The following is a 19,342-nucleotide window of genomic DNA, read 5'->3' on the forward strand; positions in this document are numbered from 1 at the left end:
GATGCATTGAAAGTTGTTTTTGTTTCAACTTCCAAGAGAACTTATTTATTATAGTTGGTGGCAATCTTCACTATAATTAGAAAAGAGAATTAACGGAGAAGATACACATGAAGAAAAAGTGTGTGAGAAGAGAAATTGTCAAACAAAGTCATTTTGTTGAGAGAAAAATGTCTTTGTGTGAGAATGTTATCATTTCTTGTAACTATTGAGTGGGGTACTCAAGTTTGTAGAGTGATACACAATTTAGGTGGGTTAAAATCTTGTAATCTTTGTTGTGTTCTCACGATCCTTTTGTGGGTGTGGGTAATTTTGTTTGATGGAGCATTGATTAATAAACAGTGGTATCAAAGCTATGGCCGGGAGCACACAATGGTTCAAGATAATCTTATTTGATGGAAAAATAAATTTTATAATTTGGCAGAGCACTATTTAAGACCTTTTGGTGCAACAAGGTCTTGATCAAACGTTAGAAGATGAAAGGCCGACTTCTATAAATGAAATTGAGTGGACTAAGTGAGCATGATTCGATTAGCCCTTACTCTCGAGATAAAACACAACATGTTGAAAGAGATAACACCGAAAGCCTTGTTGGAGAAGTTCAAGAATATCTATGTGTCAAAGTCGCTAACCAATCGCCTTTGTTTGAAGGAGTCGTATCAACTCAAAATGGAGACGGAAGGAAATCTCCATGATCACATCAACAAGTTCAATTAGCTAGTAAGCCAATTGTTGAATGTAAATGATAAACTCTCTGATAAGGAGCAGACGTTGTTGTTGTTGGCCTCACTACCAAGGTCCTTCAAAGTTTGGGTTCAATCGTTGCTTGTGAGAAGATCAACTTTGAAGATAGATGAGGTGACCACCACTCTTAGAAAAATGAGAGAATGATGAGAGCTGAAAATGTTGATGATGAACATCATGCACTAGTTGTGGTAGAGTCCGAGCGAGGGGGGAATCATTCAAGGAGACATGATATGCCAAGAGGAAGATCAAAATCACAATCGCATCTGCAACGAGATATGAGTAACATGCAATGTTACTATTGCAGTGAGAATCGTCATTTGCAAGTGAGGTGCAAAAAAATGAGGGACGACTTGAGAAAATTAAGAGATATAAACAAAGATGGTGCCAACTCTCAAGCTAATGTAGTAAAAAGTGTTGAGCATGAAGATTACGTGTTTTTGACAACAAATGATGAGGTTGCTAAAACAAAATGGGTGATGGATTTTGCTGCCTCAAAGCACATTTGTAGAGATCAAGAGATGTTTGACACTTTGAAAACCGATGGAGAATTTAGCCATTTCAAGTTAGGAAATGGTGGAAAAATGAAGGTTGAAGGCATAGGGAGCGTGAGGATTAAGCTCCATGATAGTGTTATTCGAACTTTCTCAAATGTGAGGTTTGTACCTTCTGTTGTTGTCAATATCATTTCTATGAAAGAGATGACATCACAAGGGTACAAGTATATTGGTTCAAAGTGGGGATGCAAGGTGTACAAGGAGAAACACTTGGTGTTGTGATGACAAAAAAATAAAGATAACATTTGCTATTTGGATGGACAAACCTTAAAGGGGAACCATGATAGCAAAGTGAAAAAGAAAGTGAAGTTTTCTATGAGGGAGATGACATCACAAGGGTACAAGTATATTAGTTGAAAGTGGGGATGCAAGGTGTACAAGGAGAAACACTTGGTGTTGTGATGACAAAAAAATAAAGGTAACCTTTGCTATTTGGATGGACAAACCTTAAAGAGAAACCATGATAACAAAGTAAAAAAGAAAGTGAAGTTTTCTAACATTGTAGAAGTGTTGGGAGATACTTCCGTTGGAGGGAGAGTTTGTTCACTTTCAAATTGATCGAATGATATTTCTCTTTTGGCTTGAGGAAGAGAATTGTAGAGTTCCAAGCCAAAAGATAAGGTGCATTTAATGCATAGTGGAAATTGAATTTTTGCCACTAAAGTTTAGGTGGTTTAAATGTAAAGTGGAAGATTGCATTTTACTAGATAAAGCCTATTTGAATTGATGCATTGAAAGTTATTTTTGTTAACTTCCAAGAGAACTTATTTATTATAGTTGATGATAATTTTGACTATAAATAGAGAAGAAAATTAGTAGAAAAAATACACATGAAGACAAAATGTGTGAGAAGAGAGATTTTCAAACAAAGTCATTTTGTTGAGAGAAAAATATCTTTGTGTGAGACTGTTATTATTTCTTGTAACCATTGAGAGAGATACTCAAATTTGTAGAGTGATACATAATTTAAAGTGAGTTACAATCTTGTAATCTTTGTTATATTTTTATGATTCTTTGTGGTGTGCGTAATTTTATTTGATGAAGCGTTAATTATCCAAAATCTCTCATCATATTTCCAAAATTAAATTTATAATGTTATTCCTTCCCAAAAATATAATGAATGATCCACACAGTAATAATAATATATCATTCCAGATATCTTCCTTTTTTATTCATACAATATAATATTATTTCATATCTATCAAACTGTTGTAATTGTAAATCTGTTTGCCAATTTCAAAGGAATCAGTAATCCGTTTAGGTCACCTCCAGTATAATTATTTCATGCGCTCGGGACTGCGAGCACCACTCCAGAAATTTCAAACAAAAAATATTGCCACCAAATATAATATTTAACAGAGTAACTCAGCTATTCAACAATTCTAATCTAGCATTCATGAACATTCAACGTTACTTTTATATATATTGAATCACCACAATATTCAAATCCAAATATCAATTTGCTTCTTAAAATAATATGAAAGGCAATATTACTTATTGCTTTTAAGTGGCAAAAGAGTTCAACGTAAATCTCTAGGTCAAGGACAAATATATGTGAAATCAAATTATAATAATGATCATAACAGTATATACATCCAAAAGCCTAAAAGGAATCAACCAACCATACTATATAAGTCGTAATTTTATTTGATCGAAGGTTAAAAATGCACTGTGAATACGAATTTCCAAAGAGGCACCAAATATCAACAATGATAATAAATGATGATATTTCAAAATATCTTAACCAAATGTCATGTAATACACCTAAATTTTAGAAGGTGCAACATTGAGGAACAAATAATCAGGAAACTCAAACAAAATTCTTTCGTTTTCACTTATGCACTCTGATGAGAAATATTATTTTTTTTATTTTTACTTTTGCTTTACTGGTGAGAAAAATAGAAGAAATTTTTTTTTCACTTTTTGTAGTGTTTTTCCACTTCTAGTAAGAAAAATAAATTCTTCAAAAATTTTTTTTTGATAAAATCTTTGAAACCTTTTACAAAAAATACTTTTTTTAGAATTTATTTATTTGATAGTGTCTTCAGACACATTTTTATATATATATAAACAATATAACAATATCAAATTAAACTCATAGTATGAATAATATCATTAGGGAGAAGAGAATCTTACCTTGAAACATGAATTCGAAAAATATTCTTTTTTGATAAAATTTTCTACAAGACTTTCTTGTGGGTTGAGATGCCAATAAAAAATATGCTCAACGAAAGAAGGATGATCATGCTAATAATTTGTTAGATAAATATGACTCGGAGGAAAATAATAGGGAGAAAGTAGAGAAGAACAAAATTTAAAGAAAATGGTAATTATGTGTATTCATTATAAGAGGATTAGCTTATTTATAAATATAAAAGATTAAAGAGTTACGAAATATAAACATAACTAAAGATAAAGGAAGGTATGAACATCCACAAAAATTATTCATAACAGTAAGTAAACTTCAACTAATTATCTTCTATTTAATGATAATATCTCTAAAATACCTTTCATTTCATTATAGTTTTATTTCGAACAATCTTCTCTTTTTCGTCATGTGCAATTTATGTAAGTGCACTTTAGAAAATAAATTATTAGCTCTTTCTCATATCTTTTGATGTTTAAAGTTATTGCATATAAATTTTAAAATATTTAATGGAACTAAAAATTATTATATTTGGACTAAAATGATCTTATTTAATACCTTAGTTTTTTATACTTGCACCCCTAGTAGTGGGTATTAAATAAGGGTATATTTGAGAAAAATGCATTAATTAGACTTTAAAATTATAAAACATCAAAAGTTTAGGGGAAAATAGAAATATAAGGTAGCGCTTGGTTTAAGTATTTTTTGTTTTCATTTTCAAAGAAAATAAAAAACAAGAGTATAAATACATTTGCCTAAAATTTAGAAAATATTTTCAAAAATAGGCCTAAAACTAAAAAGAACAAATAAATGTTTAGCCTTTTTTCAAAGAAGTGAAAATGTAATAACACCTTATAGTACTTTGTTCTTGATACATGCTTTCTAAATCTTGAAAATTTGAAAATGAATTTTTTTTTTTTAGAAAATCAAAACAGAAAATAAACACTCAAACCAAACACCATCTAAATCATTAAAAGATATGAGAATGAGGTAGTAATTTTTTTATTGAGACTATCAAAATTAAATATTAACTAATTTTTTTTACGAGTGAGTTGTTTTTTTTCTTCTAATATTTCAATTCAAAGAGTAATTTATTTTATTTACGTAAACAAAATATGACAAGAGAAATTAAAAAAAAAATCATTCTATGAATATTTAAATATGAAAATGTTCGAAATTCATTTCAATAAATATTTAAATATGATAAAAAAAATTATTTGATTGAAGGTTAAAAATGCCCTGTTCAAATTATTTCAACACCTGCACCACTAGATCAAGAATTGCTTCTTCACTATTCTCCCCCTCTATCGTTTTTAATTCCACCATAAATCCCTTGTCAGATTCCAGCTTGGTACCCCTGATCATCTTCATGTTGATGGCAGCCTTTATCAATTTTGGTTCAGCCTTCAATATGACCTTTATCTTCTACACCTTCACGGCTAAGGTTAATTTCTCAAAGTTCACTTCAACCTCACCCAAACCAGCCAACCATTCCACTCCTAACACCAAGTCAGAACCCCAACTCAAACAAATAACAATTTTGTCTGAGCTGTAAATCTTGCAACTCAGTAGGTAAAGATTTATACATTCCTTGACATCTAATCTTGTGTTCATCTCCTACTTCTACAAAATAGGGGTTTGTAGGGGTTACCTCTAACTCTAGCTCCTTTACTAACTTCACCGATATCAAGTTATGAGTGGTTCCGCAGTCAATCAGCACAATCACCCTTTTGTTTCTAATTTTTCCTCACAATTTAAAAGGTTTCTTGGTGGTAAACCCTTCAATACTATGCAAGGACAATTGGTGAAATCCCTTTACCTCTTCTTCCCTATCCTCCCACTGATTTTTCTTAGGGTCTCCTTCCTCTTCTTCCATAATCATCAATCTAGATTGTTTATTCTTACGCACATGAGCAGGATTATACTTCTCTTCACAAGTGAAACATTCTACTTTCCTCATCTTCTCATTTACTTCCATAGGTGACAAATTATAGAAGGTTCTTCTACCTCACCATCCACTGGGTCCTGTTTTAGCAACATTAGTAGGATCAACTACCTTACTATTTGCTGGTTGTCAATCCCTTAGATATCTCTGACCCGAATAGCTGGGTTTCTGAAAATTATACCCCTTACTATTACTCATGGGTAACTTCCCTAAGACTCGATTCTTATCTTCCACCCTACGAGCCTTGACCATAGATTCCATCAAGTTTTTTGGTTCATGGAGCCTTACCTCAGTGTTGATCTCTTTTTTTAGCCCCTTGGGAAACACCTCCACCAGAAACGATTCCTCCAACCCCTTCACCATTTCGACATGCTTCTCAAATTGGCCCATGAATTCTTGCATTGTTTCTTCCTGTTTTAGCACCAGTAATGCCCGAAAAGGATTCCCTAGTTTAAACGGTTGAAACCTTTGGGAGATTGTGATCTTGAACCCTTCCCAAGAATGGTTTGGGATTGGAACCACCCTAGAGCTTCTTCGTCCATGGCACTTCAAGCTTATCCTCTTCTCTTACAACTTGCAACCGAAAATACCTTTCTATCTTCGTTAACCAGCCCATCGAATCTTCTCCCTTGAATATTGGCATTTCAAGAGTTTTCCACCAATTGTCGCCATGCGTAGCGTTCCCCTTATTCCCTCCTATTGAATCGTCCGCGTGAACGCTGGATTCTAGAGATTGTTTCTCCCATGCCGCCGCTAATCGTTGTGTCATCCCTTCTATTGAACTCAATCGCGATTCTCCTCTTTCGCCTTCTCCATGGCTTCCATGCGTGTCTCCATTCTCGCATTCGCCTTCGTCACCATTAACTGTTCCAAAGCTCCTAGATTGGAGCTCTGATACCAGTTGATAGAACTGAACTAGAACAGAGGAAAATAATGTGTGTATTATTATTATGATACTTGCAACACCCAAGACAAAATATAGATGAGTTTCGAGGTCTCACCACCCTCCACTTCCAAATTCTCTCTGACCCCTTACTAATTTCCCTCAATTGACTATTTATAGTTTCTTAACTAACTAACAATTAGTTATACTAACAATTAGTTATACTAACAAACAGTTAGTTATTCTAGCTGTCCTAACTAACTGACAGCTACTAAGGCTCTTAGCTCTTTCTAGGAGATCTCCTAACAAACACCTTTCCCCATTCATCATAAGATATGCATAATCTAAATTCTAACTTCTGTACCACCTACTTCAGCATTAACAGGTATTAGGAATCAGGGATGGAGAACGAATGAAGAAAAAAGAAGCTTGAGAGCTTGAAGACTGAGAATACTCAAATGAAATCATGTTGAAAAATTGACTATGAACATATACAGTGATGCTCTATTTATAGAGAGCCTATTAACAAATTCCAACAAAGTAATTAATCCTAACTGAATGGAAACTAACACTTAACTAATTACTTCTCTCTTAACTAGCTTCCAATAACACCCTGTAATACAGCACGTTCAACAAGGTTGGTAGCTCTCACATGCTAGGTTAAACAATCAGGAAACGAATATTTATACTGGTTACATGCTTATTTTATCTCGGAGCAAGATAAATCCATTTGTCCAACATTTTCTCCTATTCAGCATAGTAAACTATCTGCCTCCGTAAGGGCACACAAGGCAACTCCCCGTAGTTCAGCACTCCATATTTGCTTTTATTATCATCACCGTGTTCACAGGCAATATAATTAGCAAATAATATATTTAAATAATACAACCTTAATGAAAAAAATGAGCTATAATTCCTGAAAGTTACCCAGGTGAATATTGTGTCATCAATCCTTCTGACTCAAAGAATTAGCTATAATATATTCACTATCACTTTCGATGATGATCTCAAACTCAGGCCACACATTGTTGCTTTCAACTGTGTGGTAATGATATCAAAATGTGAACTAACAAGAAGCTAAATTGTCAATATTGCAAAATTTTACAGTAACCTCTAATGACCTGTTTGTGTTTATCTTGTAAAAATGTCAAGCATGTTAAGACTTGCAGTTTCTTAGCCGATATAAATTTAAATATCTTGTCATAATCATTCCTTTTAATTAAGGATTAAATTGTTATGCATACGCAATATTATAATTAATTTAATCATTTTTTATTTAATCTAAAAGTAACTAATATTTTCATTATCAACAAGCAAATAAAACGTTGTAAAGTATACAAATCTTAAACCACTGACCTTTATGAGACTCCAATGAGTTGTGGTTCCAGTTTTGTTGGGTGCACAAACAGGTGGAGAGTTTCATCTGCTGGTGAGCAATTTTATGCCAAGTGCCAACTCACGACCAATAAATTGAAAGTAAGAAAGAACATTAGAGGAACCAAATTAAAGAAAAGAAAATTAATGGACTCATTTAAGCAATTTCTCAGAGCAATACCGTGCTTGTCTGGAACTACTGCAGAGCTTATCTCCTTTCCAGGTATCACACCAATTACAAAGAGCAGCTAAAAATAAGAATAGAATAGAGGTAGATTTGGAACAGTTGAATAACAGAATATTTTGATGAAAGTGCTTGAGTTATGAAGCACTTAGCAACTTCTCTTATAATAATTCAGATTGAGGTACCTTTAATAGAATAAATAGAAAATGTAGACCAGAATAATGATAAGCCACTAGGACTATTCAGCTTTGCTAGACTTTAATTCCCTAGAAACTAAGGGAATATTAAAAGTTTCTAACAGGCAAAAAATTCATTTCATAGATGTGCATAAATGTACTCCAAAGACCTAAGTCATAAAAAAGTGTTAATCCACTTATCTTAATGGGCAAGCTGGGCATATATAGTTATATGTTAAATAAATAAAAAACTGTAGAAAAAATGTGGAAAATCACAATAATAACAATACAATATGAGTGGCTTTTTCAGGGTAACCAAATTAAGTTTGAGATTGGAATGTAACAGTATTTATCTTTTTTTCCTAATAAAAGCATGGTACCACTATGAAGCAGTTACAGAAAAGAGGATAATATGAAATCATTCTAACTCATGCAGCATTTGCTGACAGTAGCACTCACAACAATGAGACAATCAAGAGTAAAAAAGAATCATAAATCGATAGACATAATAAACTAAGAAGGACTGCAAATAAAGATCCAAACAGAAACAGGAACTTTCTTCACCACACCAAAGCAAAGGACCTCTGGACAATTTATGAACACCTGTTTTCTTCAAGGGCACACATTACCTTAAAAAAGTAAATATTCATAAAACTCGCAGAAATAATGAATTTATATACATGGTTTCAACAAATATTATATGATGAGATTCAAAACCATTATGACAATGAGTAAACTAAACTCCACTTCCAGCAGGTCTGTGTCTCTCATTATAACCACAAAAGTCAAAGTTTGACAAGCTTGCAGGCAGCTCCATGTGATCAAATCTTTCCAGTTGGAAATCATCAAGGAAGTTATCACTGTAGGACAAAAGACCTAAAATTTACCAAGGGGCAGAAAATAGTTTGTAGAAAGAGACATAACAATTAACAAAATAGTCGGCCCACCAAAAGTCTCATTTGGAACAAGAGACCTAAGATATATTACTACCCCTTTACAGAAACCATAGTTCAGGATGCTTCATTGGTGCATCCATTGGAAATCATAATGCCCATACCTGAGCTTTAATTTTTCTTGAATATTCTTGGAAAACACCCTAAGATAATTTTTACAAGATGGAACTTTGGTCTGATACTCACACATGCTTATTAACTTCCTTTATTAAGAAGTTCAATTTAGGGTAGGAGGCATTGCAATACTTCAAAAGTAAAAAAAACAAAAAAACAAAAAAACAAAAAACAAAAAACAAAAAACAAAAACAAAACAAAAAAACAGGAAATCAGTTATTGACCCATTTCCTGAAACTGTAGTTCAAGATGCTTAATCTGAAGTGGCCATAATGCCCATACATGATCCTTAATTTTTCTTGAATATTGTTGGAAAGACACCCTAAGACAACATTTTTTCAAAATACAACTTAAATTCTTTCTGCTCTGCACATATCCTTACTAATGTCTTTTGTTAAAGAAGATTAACTTAGAAGGCAATGCAATACTTCAAAAGACAGATTAACCTCATAGTCTAACACAAATAATTGAAAATTAGGCACTTGATATTTGAACTTTATCCATGAAGATCTCATTTTTTTTCAATTCAACGTTACTTCCAAATTGGAATTAAAACATTAGTTTACATGAAAGTGTCAAGCTAACATATTTGGGAAAACAAGAAAAGTCAAATGAATATGCTATGAATCACAATACAACTGACTAGGAAAAGAGTCATGTTTTGGTCCAACATCTAAGGCATGGCACTGTGGTCAGAGTAGACACTTCCTTGAAGAACCAATTCTAATCAGAAATTCAGCAGCATCACAGCTTCTTGGTCAACCTAACCATGAAAGAATTCACAGCTGAAGCATCCAGAACAATCCACGATGATTCAAATAACTCATGAAAGAACTCAGTTCCAATCTCCTCTGCCGCAGTCCTAAATGCAATCCCAAATGCATTTGCTTGAGCCCCACCCAAACGCGGCCTCCCACAAACCCCCACAATCAGCACCTTCCCGGGCTCCTGAGACACACAAACACAAATCAAAGGCTTCATTTTGGCCCCTTTCTCTCGCAAAGCATCCATGATAAATAAACAGAACTTAGTCAAAGCCTGTGGGTACCCCAACAGCATAGCATCATTGGAATCCTCCAGCTTCAGCCACCGGAAACTCCTTCCACTCCTTATACACCCAATCTTAGTAATTGCAGCACTGCCTTGCCTTAAAATTGCTCTCTGAATCTTAATAGCATGCTGCATCCCGGTTCTCAAGTTGTCAATATTGTTCAAAGAAAGCGCATCATAGGCCACACCAAACTGCTTAGAAGCACAAGAACCATCTGATCTCACGAAAGACTCAAGCAATGCAGTGACACCATACACCACATCCGCAGCAGAAATCTTAGAACTATACTTGAGAGTCCTAATGAAACTCCTGTAGTAAAAATCAGTGAGCCCATACTCAGGCAAAAACCTCTCAAACTCCTTCTTCATATTGCGCTTCACCTCCACATTCATGTGCTGAAACTTCTGCTGGCAATCACCAAGAGCGAACCCCATCGTCCCAAACAGAAGCTTCAGCTTCTTCATCCCATTCTCGCTCCACGTCTTCAACTTGGTGGCAATGTACGAGGAGCACATCATGGAGTCAAAGAGGCTCCACTCCTGCAACAGCATGAGCCTCGGCTGGTCCTCATAAGTAATCCGCGACAAATTCGGGGCACGAATCTTGGTGCCATCCTTAAGAGTAACAAAAGTAACCACATCCAAATTACCAGAACTGTTTATGTGCTGCTCAAGCTCCATGACTCCATCATGGTACCTCTCATCGCTCAATCTATCGTGCAAAAATTGATCCGTGAGGGAAATGCATGCGAGCCAGAGCAACTCGTTGGTGTTCTTCCTGAGCTTGTCAGCAAGTTCATACATCAAACACCCAGAGGGCTTCCCGTGAAACGTCCCCAATCGGTAATAGCCTTTCTTCAGCTTCCGGTAGAGCTTAATTGGATCTTCATCATCATCCTCAGGGTTCTTCTTTCTCCTCTTTCTAGATCCATTTCTTTCGGAGCCGGAGTCGGAGTCGGAATCGGATTCAGATTCGGAGTCGGACTGGGAATCCGAATCGACGGTGGGGGCGGCGTTGGCGAGCGTGGCGAGGTTGAAGTCGGATGCGAGATCGGATTGGTTCTCGTCGTCTTTAGTGAAGAGCACCAGAACGGCGTCGTTTTGATCGCTGAGGTTGCGGAGGTGGATGGGGCGGTGGCTGTCGACGACGAAAACGCGGGCGTTGGGGGCGAGGTTGAGGGTTTTGCTGAGGTCTCTGTGGTTGCCCCAATTAACCAAAACGACGGAGAGAGGCTCGTCGTTTGAGGAGGAAGATGACGTGTACTTGTGGATCTCGTGAAAAGACGACACTGGGTAGCACGCGTATTGGATGGAATCGGATTCGAGGATGTGGAAGATGATTTTTAGGGCACAGAGAGAGTCCACGTCGGAGGTTGAGGGAAAAATCAGAACCGGAGAAGAGGAAGAAGATAGCGCGGACTCGCGAAGCTTAGCGTAGAACGACTCAACGTTTTGCTCTCTCATAGTAACAACTAACAACAATTTAAGCAGCAGTGTTGGTGAAAGGTTTCTGATGCGAAGGTGAAGATGGTGAAGATGGTGAAGAAGGGGTTTTTTGATGGATCATCACTAAAGGTTGAGAAATTTTTTGAAATTTCTGAGGGTAAAGTAAATGTAGTCAAAGAAAGAAAGAAGAATGGGGACTGAGTTTGAGTTTGAACATTGAAAATGTTTAACTGAAAACGCAAAAAGAAAATTTTGAAATTTTAGGATACGCGCCGCGAAAAACTTTGGCGGCTTTAATGATTCGTAATTTGGATTGGACGGCGTGGGAGAGAATTCAGAATACTGTTGGTGTGGGGTGTAGGGTAGTTGAATAGGGATGAGGTGAAAGCGTGATATTTGGATGGAGACCGAATTATTAAGGCAAAATTATAAATTTAGTTTTTCTATTTTTCATAAAATTGTAAATTTAGTTTTTTTATAATTTAATTCACAAATTATTAAGCAAAAATTATAAATTTAGTTTTTCTATTTGTCTTAAAATTATAAATTTAGTCTTTTTATAGTTTAATTTACAAATTTAGTGCCTCCGTTTTTTGTGATCTTGATATTTCAATTCTCAATTTCGAATTTGGATGTTGACTTTTAATTGTTTATCTTGATCATCACATGTTGCATTTTTATTTAACGTTGACCATCATGTGTCACGCTTTTACTGGAGGTTAACATTAATTAGGTGCATGAAATTAACGTCCAATAGAAGCGCGACACGTGCGGTCAACATCCAATAAAAATGCGACAAGGTAAACAATTAAACTTATAATTTTGGGGTTGGGAATTGAAATAAAGGGATTGAAAAAATTGAGAGACTAAATTCGTGAATTAAATTATAGGGGGATCAAAATCGAATTCTAAGATAAATAGGATAAATAATTAACGGTCAACGTACAATTTTGGGATTTTTTTGTCTCATTGCTGATTTATGATTTCTTCGTTTCTCATCAATAGTCATCATCATCATTTATTGCTAAATAATTTTAAGGAAAAAAAAAACATTATGATTAATAGTATAAGTTAATCCATCGTATATAATAAATTTTAAAAAAATTATTACAAAGTAATTTATACAATTGTTAATTGTGAAAATTATATTTATTCCTCGAAAGGAAGATATTTTCTAATCAATATAGAAATTTTCACTAAATGATTTTATTAACAAATAAATGTTTAAAGATGATACATAGAACTCATTCATAATTAACAAGCAAGTTCATAGTTTTCAACTCTAGAAAACTGTTTAATGCTTAATGTATATAACAATTATAATTTTTTATAAATACATCCATTTTTATTACAATAATATAGTAGTTTATAAGATGATTAGTAAGGAAACTTGATAAAGTATTTTCGATTTAATGATTAGTTTTATAATAATTTCGATAATAATAAGTAGGGATTCGAATAGTAAAGTTTTGAGAAAAAATAGAGATTGAAAAGTGTAAAAGATTTAGAAAGACGCACTAAAGTAAATAGACATGAATTCATAAAAGATGAGAATTGAATACGATGACTTGCTAAACCTGTAGCCAATTTCCGACGGTAGGCACTCTCAGTGTTTGAGAAATTAAGTGATAGTGTTTCAATCCCCCCAAATTGGCAATCAATAGTTTTATTTATAGACTTTTAATACTAATAGCCTAATTATATGATTTTGACACGTGTACAATGATATTCATACATACATTGTTTTTGTTGGACGAGTGGCCTCAATTATCTTAAGAATGAGGGGTTGAATTAAGATACAAAAATTATTCTCAATTACAATTTAACTCTCTTTTTGAATTAACAATGCACCCTTAATATGAATTACTCAAAAGACAATTCAAAAATAAACTTCTTTTAAGTAAAAGATAAATAGCAATAAATAAAAGAAGTTTAAGGGAAGAGAGAATGCAAACTCAGATTTTATACTGGTTCGGTCACCCCCCTGTGCCTATGTTCAGTCCCCAAGCAACCCGCTTGAGATTTTCACTATCTTGTAAAAAGCTTTTTACAAACTCTGAACCACACAGGGACACATTTCCCTTGTGTTCAGATATCCTTACAACTTAAGAGATCCTCGGTCTCTTAAACAGATCTCTTTGAATAAGAAGAAAAAGAATTTTCTCTCTTTAAGAGAAGTATATTACAATTGAAGATCGATCAAGATTCCTTATAGAATTTGCAAGTATTTTGGCCAAGGAATATTTTGAGAGTGATAAGACAATTTGGTTTTGAGAGGATAAGACAATGTTGTTCAAAAAAAACTCTAAGGAATTTTGTATCCTAAGTCACCTATTTATAGGCCTTTGATGGTCATTCAAAAACTTCTTGAACAGTTGTGACTTTTGGGAGTTATTTTCGAAAATTCCTTACTGGTAATCGATTATATAAATGTGGTAATCGATTACACAATTAGTTTCTGAAGAGTTATGACTCTTCAGACTTGAAATTTGAATTTTTTGTGTCTGGTAATCAATTACACAAATGATATAATCAATTACAAGCTTTTAAAATTTAAATTCAAATTTCTAAAAGTTGTTACAAACAGTTTAAACTTCTGGTAATCAATTACATACCTTGTGTAATCGATTACAGGCTTTTAAATTCAAATTCAAAATGTTTCAAAAATCAATTTAGCCACTTGGTAATCGATTACATCCTCTGGTAATCGATTACCAGAGAGGAAATATCATATTTTTGAAAAGATAATTGTTCTTTAAAATATTTCCTTTAGACAAACCTGTGCAACATCAATTAAGGAATTCTTTCTAAGATCCTAACTAAGTACATCGTTCTTCTTGCATTTTTGAGTTCTTGACTTGAATTGCGCTCATCTTTGGCATCATCAAAACTTCATATCATATAAGCTTCTACTATCTCCCCCTTTTTTATGATGACAATAATCTGAAATCAAGATAAGTGATATACCATTGATAATGCATGCTCCCAACCCTTACTCCCCCTTAAGATTGGAATTTATTCCTAAGTTCATGATAAATTCTACCCTTAAGTTGATGTAACTCCATGTGGAGCTTGTAGGCCTTGGATCTTCTTCATCAATGAATTCCTTTGCTTCTTGAGGTCTGATTGCAGCGGAATGGAGAAGGAGAAAGATGAATGGAGACGCCACTTCAAGTAGAAGATGAATCTAGAAGAAGCTCACCACCATAGGAAGCCATGGATAAGAACTTGAAGGTAGAAGAAGATGAATGAAGGGAAAGGAAGAGAAGAGCACGAAATTTAGTGCCTCAAAAGAGGTCTGAAATTTGAAGTTTAATTCTCAAATGATTAAAGTTAAAAAAAATACACACACATGACCCCTATTTATAGCCTGAGTGTCACACAAAATTGGAGGGAAATTTGAATTTCTATTCAAATTTCACTTGAATTTGAAATTGAATTTGTGGAGCCAAATTTTGAAGCCAAAATTTCACTAATTATGATTAGTGAATTTTAACTATGGTTCAGCCCACTAATCCAAGATCAAGTCCAAGATTCTCCACTTAGTGTGCTTAGGTGTCTTGAGGCATGTAAAGCATGAAGGACATGCACAAAGTGTGACTATATGATGTGGCAATGAGGTGTAGCAAGCAAATGCTCAACTCTCCCTCTAAAATTTAATTGGATTGGGCTTCTCCAAATTCAATTAAATTTATTTCTCAACACACAAATCAAATATTCACTTAATGCATGTGAAATTACAAAACTACCCCTAATACAAAAACTAGTCTAGGTGCCCTAAAATACAAGGGCTGAAAAATCTTACATTTCTAGGGTACCCTACCTACATTATGGAGCCCTAAATACATGGCCCAAAAATAATGAAACCTTAATCTAATATGTACAAAGATAAGTGGGCTCATACTTAGCCCATGGGCTGGAAATCTACCCTAAGGCTCATGAGAACCCTAGGGTCTTCTTTTGCATCTCTGGCCCAATCTACTTGGAGTCTTCTATCCAATGCCCTTACGGGGTAAGATTGTAGTTCTCTCCCCCTTTGGCAGCATCGAAAAGCCAAAAACGTTTGGAGAAAGGAACTAAGACAACAGTAAAATCATAGCACAGTTTATCCATAAACTGATTCAATCCATGGAATAAACCAAATAAGTCATAATCATCCAAATCAAAGTTGAAAAGAACTAAACACAAACCAAGACATAATGGTAAACATCCAAGACAACCATAACAAAAGTACTAAGCAATAAAAGCCAAAATACAAGGCGAAAGAAATATCCATAAAGCTTAAGGAAATAAAACATAAGAAAGATAACTAAGAGTCGGCCGGGGGATCGAAGCAACGCTTGATGAAGCTCATATCATCTTCAAGCCTAGTGATACGAGTATCCATCCCATCAAAGTGAGTATCCATCGCATCAAAACGAGCACCCACAAATGCTCGAATATCACAGAGCTCTGTGAGGACTTCAGTCAGCAGAGAAGAAGAAGCATCCCTTTGTGGTGGAGGAGATAGGGGTACGTTCATCAGGAATAAGCAATGACAAGTCTTGTTTGCGAACCCATTGACCATCAACATCCTTCCGATAACCAAAGGAGGTAACAACATCGGCACCGATGGAGAAAGACCTTTTAACCTTGACATACGGTTCATCATCCAAAGGAACATTGAAATGATGAAGAAAAAAAGTAACAAGGTGGGGATACAGGAGAAGTGCATGGGTCTGTAATGCCTTATGCATCCAGTACCGAACTAGATGGGCCCAGTCGATCTGACGACCAGTTTGAAGGGCCCACAACAGAATCAAATCCTCCTCAGAGGCTTGGGCAAGATTTGAAGACCAAGGAAGCAAAATACGAACAATGATATAGTGCATGATGTGACAATCGAAAGTAAATGACCCGACAAGTAATCTGTCGATCATGTCAGCCTGGTCATTGCAAACCATTATGCGAGCATCATGACTTGAATAATCAAATTTCCAGTCATCCACAAGAGTGCCCTCAAAAGGAACACCTTGACTGGGTAGTTTAGTCAATGAATAAAACAAAGACTGATCAACAATAATGGGAATATTATGCACCTCAGAATAAAGAACACCATCCTAAATTTTCAAATTATTATAGAAAAATTTAACTAATTCAGGAAAGTAGGGAAGTTTGAGAGACATGAAATCAACCAAAGGACCAATAATGATCAGAGAAAATGAGTGTGAACTATCTTGCATATAAAAAGAGTTAGATTAGTATATGCTTTTTCAAATGTAACACTTATCATTTCTCATGCAGCTAGTCCTTTTCTCAATGTTTTGTCACCAAGAAGTTACCTTGGGAAGAAAAAGCATGTGAAATTTAGTAAAAACATCAGTGCTGCTATTGTTGCAACAACAACAACTGAGGAAATTCCAGAGTACATATTCCTATCTTAATTCCTTTTCCATGATCTACTTGTCTTTCCTTCACAATGATAGTGTCACCTGCATTGGGAAAAAATAGCATGGAAATTAAATAATGAATAGGTGATGGGGATAGTATTCAAGTTGTAGTGTTTGTGCTTTAAGAATTTTTTGTTTCTCTAGAATAAAAGTTAGTTTTGGATAACATTATTACAATACCATTATCTACAATCATTGTTTATAGGTACAAGCTTCCATCATGGGCTAAGTTTGAAATAGGGAAGGTTGCTGTCTATTGGAAACCCATGAATGGACTCCCTCCTACTTCAATAAGTATAAAAGTATTGAGTTATCTCATTGCTAGTTACTTAATCAATTACCTTTTAGTAAAAAAAAAAAATACAAATTTTGGCAGGGAGAAAAGCCGTAGATTTGATATTGCCATTTGGTGAAATTGAGGTTCTTAAGGAAAACTGGGACTTGATCAAGAGACAGATAGGTCTAGAAAATGTGGAAATTTTATCTGCAGCAAATGTCGATTCCTAGGCCAGAGCTGGACCATTAGCTTCTTTACTAAATCAAAATCCTCCTTCACCTGGAAAGCCAATTGCCATCTTTTTAACTGGATAGTATTTAGAATTTTCCCCTTTCTTAAAACTAGTTCATAGTTTCTACTTCTTTTTTTTGGGTCATCTGAACATAAGTATAATTTATTTTTATTCGATATATATGGAGACAAAGATGAGTTCCTGAACCTTTACCTTGTGTTTGGATCAGGAATTTTAAAATGGAATTTGAAATACCTAGAATTTGAATTGCTTTGATTTTAATTTCTTTACTAAACTTTATAGAAAACAAACATAGTCTAATTTTGAAATATTAATTAAAAAATATTTTTCAATTTTTATAATTTAAAAATACAAAATATTGATAATTTTAACTAGGGTTGTTATGCCTGACCACAACCAGTGGTATTTTTAAACCGACATCAACCAAGATTATTTTTTCGGTCGACATCAAATAGGTTTTTTTTTTTGTCAAAGTATGCTGGGAATATTTGTCAGCTGGCGTCAGCCAGGACTATTTTTTTGCTAACATTGGTTGAGTCTATTTTTTAGCCGATGTTGGTTAGGTTTTTTTTTTTTTTTTATCAACGTTGACTAGGATTTGTTTGGCTGACACCGGCTAGGGTATTTTCGAACAACATTGACCAAGGCTATTTTTAGCCAACGTCGGCCTAAAAAATCCTAGTAGGCGTTGACAAAAAAATATACCCAATATCGGCTAAAAAATAGCTTGCTCGATGCTGACCAATAAAACCTACCCGATGTCAATCGAAAAACATCATTGGTAAACGTTGGACGAAAAATCCCTAGTCGAAGTTGGCTAAAAAATAGCCCTGACCAATGTCGGACAAAAAATCCTACCCAACATCAACTACAAAATAGCCTTGGCTGATGTTGGCTAACAAATAGCTCTGACTGATGTCGATTGAAAAAACTCTAGTGGATGTTGACTGTAAGAACCTAGTTGATGTTGACTAAAAATAGTCATGCCTGATGTCGGTCAAAAATACCTAGTCGGTGTTAGCAGAAAAAATCCTAGCCAACATCAATAAAAAAACCTAGCTAATGTGGTTAAGAAATAGCTTTGGCTAATGTCAACTAGAATACCCTAGTTGATGTAAGTAAAAAAATCCTAACCGATGTCGACTAAGAAAATCTAGTTGACGTCAGCCAAAACATGCTAGCTAACATCGACTGAAAAATAACCCTAGCCAATATTGGCTAAAAAATAGCTTTGGCTAATGTTGGTTGGAAAAACCTAACTGATGTCAACTGAAAAACCCTAGCAGGTGTCTACTCAAAAGTTAGCAATGACCAATGTTAGTAGAAAAAATCTAGTCAACATCGGCAAAAAAAAATTGTTGGTCAACATCAACTGAAAAAACCTAGATGTCAACGACAATCTACTTGGAGTCTTTTATCCAATGCCTTTGCGGGGTAGGATTGCATCATTGTTAGTAAGAAGGTGTTAAAAAAAGAGTATTGAAAATCATCAGATATTCAAATCACTTTGAATTGTTCGCTTACATTTCTTTACAACTAACTATTATACCATCCATGTCCTGTGGATGAATTGTATGGTTTGTGGTTGCAGGTTGGCACATGAATAACATAACTCATAGCACTTAAAACATCAAAATGGGTTAGATTTATGATGTGAGGCATTGCATAATGATTTAGATTTATCCGGAAGCTAACTACTGTCTTTACGGACAAATGTCCCACTAGATGAAGTGTGCAAGAACATTTGGTTGGTGGACTCAAAGGTAGTACTGAAATCCAATTTATTTCCTTCATGTAGAAAGTAATTGTTTGTT

At 34.6% G+C, this 19,342-nt stretch overlaps 1 protein-coding gene across 1 annotated transcript; it reads right to left on the minus strand.

Moving 5' to 3' along the window:
• Positions 1–9,537: 9,537 nt before the first annotated feature.
• Positions 9,538–11,906, minus strand: LOC114395283 (cell division control protein 45 homolog). The gene has a single exon (XM_028357019.1). It carries the CDS (start codon positions 11,585–11,587, stop codon positions 9,818–9,820), a length of 1,770 nt encoding a protein of 589 aa, XP_028212820.1. The 5' UTR covers positions 11,588–11,906; the 3' UTR covers positions 9,538–9,817.
• Between the last annotated feature and the right edge of the window lie 7,436 nt (positions 11,907–19,342).

The sequence above is a fragment of the Glycine soja genome, chromosome 18 (genome assembly GCF_004193775.1).
Source record: "Glycine soja cultivar W05 chromosome 18, ASM419377v2, whole genome shotgun sequence".
NCBI classification, from domain to species: domain Eukaryota; kingdom Viridiplantae; phylum Streptophyta; class Magnoliopsida; order Fabales; family Fabaceae; genus Glycine; species Glycine soja.

Bases quoted from the DNA above. Each gene is read 5' to 3' on its own strand.
- LOC114395283 (XM_028357019.1), bottom strand. From the start codon at position 11,587: ATGAGAGAGCAAAACGTTGAGTCGTTCTACGCTAAGCTTCGCGAGTCC.